The sequence below is a fragment of the Cynoglossus semilaevis genome, chromosome 18 (genome assembly GCF_000523025.1).
Source record: "Cynoglossus semilaevis isolate Cse_v1.0 chromosome 18, Cse_v1.0, whole genome shotgun sequence".
Classification (NCBI taxonomy): Eukaryota; Metazoa; Chordata; class Actinopteri; order Pleuronectiformes; family Cynoglossidae; genus Cynoglossus; species Cynoglossus semilaevis.
Window position 1 is genome coordinate 1,402,334 of NC_024324.1, and position 3,414 is coordinate 1,405,747.

Here is a 3,414-nt window from a genome sequence, read left to right on the forward strand (position 1 = left end):
TCAGTTCCATTGTTTCATTTACTAAATTTTTTTAAATCAAATTATTTCCATAATTTCACTTCATGAGTCAAGTTGAAAAAAATATATAAATATATTAAATTAAAAATTAAATTAAAATGATTAAAAGTCAAAGATGTCATAAAACCAACCTGGTCGTCAGGGCTGTTTCTGTCTGAGTCTGAAACACAAGACAAACTGGGTCACACTCTGTGTGTGTGTGTGTGTGTGTGTGTTTCATCTGGAATTCCTGACATGATAATGTCAGATTTTAATCTGAGAAACATTAATTTATGATTTTCAAGAAAACACTGATAACATAAATGGACACCGTGTGTGTGTTTCCACGTGTGTGTGTGTCCACGTGTGTGTGTGTCCACGTGTGTGTGTGTGCATATCTCATAATTGCACAGCTGATAATGTCACACACACTATATGATAAAATCAGACGCTGTTTATTTTTAAGCTTCTTTCAAAGATAATTCAACATTAGTAAACTCCACTGACGTAGCTGTGTGTGTGTGTGTCACCGTGTGTGTGTGTGTGTGGTACCTGAACTGTCTCCAGTATAATCAGCCCCAGGCTTCTCCTCCTCTGCAGCTTTGGACATCCTGATATCTGCAGAAAAAAAAACACAAACACAGAGATACACATTAGAGAGTGGGTCAGAAACACACACACACACACACACACACACACAGACGCGGGTTTAAACAGGACTAATTGTGTGTGTGTGTGTGTCGCCTGGAGACAAAGTTGTTTTGGCCCGACTTTTACAAACACTGACAGAACTTTGAGAACTAAAGTGATGACTCGGTGCTGTGGACTGTGTCCTGGTGTAAAGGTCGTGACCCCTGGAGGCTGCAGCTTTAATCCAGCCTCACAGTCACTCCCACACGTTCCTGTTTGCATGGACTTCTGGGATTGAAGGTGCAATTACAGCAGGAAGAAGGACTGCAAAAGGAAGTGCTTAGCTGAGCAGCAGACATTAGTCAGCAGCAGCAGCAGCAGCAGCAGCAGCAGCAGCAGCAGCAGCAGCAGAGCTACTACAGATGCTGTTATTGAAATAAAATATTCACTAAAAATAAAAATGTTTTCCACAGTCAACAACCAATGAAATGTGTCTGACACAGAAAGAAAAATAACTTTTAATATTTTTTAACACATGAATTTACTGTGTTTTTTTCTTCTTCTAATTTTAATTTATTTTATTTTATTTTATAATACTGTACTCATGTCCAGTTTAATTTCTTGTGTAAAAGCAGCCGGCAGTAAAGATCAAATCAGATTCAGATTAATACAACTACACAGTAAAACTCGGTCTAAATGAGAACAAATATTAAAATAAAAGCGGTGGAAAATATCAGGTTTAATTTAAGAAAAATGAGAATCTTTAAATGTTCATAAAAATAAAATAAAAGTGTGAAAAAGGACTAAAGAGAGTGTGAAAGTGTCATCGGTTTCTTTGAGATCGTCATCCTGCAGTTGCATATTGTCACCAGATGATGGCAGCAACGACCCAAAATATCCCGATCTACAGCGGCCGCGGAGTCATCGCGCTCGCTTAGCTGTTCGATTTTAATAAATCACGGCGATGGAAAATAGTTTTGTAAAGAAACGGAATAAATGATTATTGACAACCGAAAATATATCGAATAAAAAAATTAAATATACTTCAAATAATATAAATGCCTTCATCCGGGTTTGTTGTTCTTAAGCCTTACAGTAAAGACGTCATCATCAGTTAATCATTGATTAGCTTAACTACATGCTACATTAGCAGCCGCAGCTAAAATAACATTTGTAAAAAACAAAATAAACACAGAAATAAAATCCACGGAAACCACAAACATATTATATAATATTTACAGTAGTTTTCATAACAATAAGACACAACGATATAAATATGTTTCATTATTTTTCTATAACATCGTTAGTATTTCCGGTTTATTAACGGTTGACGGTTTCCTTTTGTAACAAACATTATCGGTAAATTAAAATGGTAGAAATGAAAAATAAATACGACTTAAACTAATCCAGTTAATGTCTGTATATTTAAACACATTTTTTTTTTAAAAAATCACCTTCATGTAATAATTTTAGTTTAAATGTCAGTTTTTTCATATTCTATAAATTCTACATTTTAATGTTATATTTTTTAGACGGTGGCTGCAGGTGTGTCGTGTTCCCAAATTTAAGAAATGTACAGAAACAAAACAAAACACAAAAAATCCAAAATATTTTAAATAAAGATAAAAAATGTGAAGATACTGAAGAAACAGAAAACAAACCTGAAAACCAGGAGGACGAGGTTCAAAAAGATCAACAACAACAACAACCACAGGGTAGAAACAGGACGGAGGGGCTTCTGTCTGGGGCAGTTGTTTCAGGGTTTAATTTGAATTATTTTATTTACTGATGTTATTTTATTGTGTTTTAATTTTAATGTTATTTGTTAAAACCGTAGTCGTTTAAATCAGCGGTCACATGACCGACGGTGTCGCTGCCGGAAAAAATAAAATAAAATAAATACAGGAAAAAAAAATTAATAAGAAATATAGTTTCAAATAATGAAATATATCAGTAAATATATGAGATATTACCAGGTTAAAAAACCATGTCGTCACATGACATCTGGACTGGTTTTCATCTTTTTTTTTTTAATGCCACACACACACACACACACACACACACACACACACACACATATCTAACTCCACCTGCCCCATAAAACCATTTCATCAGCCCCTCCCCTCTGGAAAAAAACCTCCACATTTCTCCCTCAACTGCCCCGAACCCCTCTGGCCATGGGCCCTCTTAGCCCCCTCCCCCCATCACACACACACACACACACACACACACACACACACAAACCCCACCTTCTCCTCTCCTGCATCAACAAATCAAACGCACCAAATGTCACAAACGTCCAGAGAACGGTGTGCGTCCCTCGGATTGAATCACATCTTTGATTCTCACCTGGTTTTCACACACACACACACACACGTCCAGTTTTTCCCGTTTATTTTTAACCTCTCTCTCTCTCTCTCTCCCTCTCTCTCTCTGGGGCGTCTCTCGCCCGGTGACACTGACCACCGCCGTCCTGTCCTGACTCACTCTTCTGCCCTGAGGGGACGAGACGGGGGAGGGTGACAGGGGCAGTTGGACAACAGCAGCTTGAATGTTACAGACTCTCCCCCCTCCCTCCCCCCCCCGGCTCATCCTTTAATGGACAGACACAGAGAGGACAGAGGACAGTTGGTGTGTCTGTCCTCTGGGTTGGACACGCTGGCCATTAGAAGAGAGAGAGAGGGGACGAGGGAGGGAGGGGGACAGTGGGGGGTCACAGAATGGCTGGAGGGTCCTAAACTCACCCCTACACCTCCCTCCTTTACTGCCCCCCCCCCCCCCCCCCCC

At 39.1% G+C, this 3,414-nt stretch overlaps 1 protein-coding gene across 1 annotated transcript in view; it reads right to left on the reverse strand.

Annotated features, from left to right (window-relative positions):
* LOC112488489 (POU domain, class 2, transcription factor 2-like) overlaps positions 1-3,414 on the reverse strand; it is a 57,159-nt gene that overhangs the window by 1,320 nt on the left and 52,425 nt on the right. Inside the window, exons 3-4 of the mRNA XM_025064984.1 lie at positions 550-615; positions 150-178 (exon numbers count right to left, since the gene is read on the reverse strand). Coding sequence (XP_024920752.1) covers positions 150-178; positions 550-607 — 87 coding nt within the window. The 5' untranslated portion in view covers positions 608-615. The remainder of the gene's footprint in view (positions 1-149; positions 179-549; positions 616-3,414) is intronic.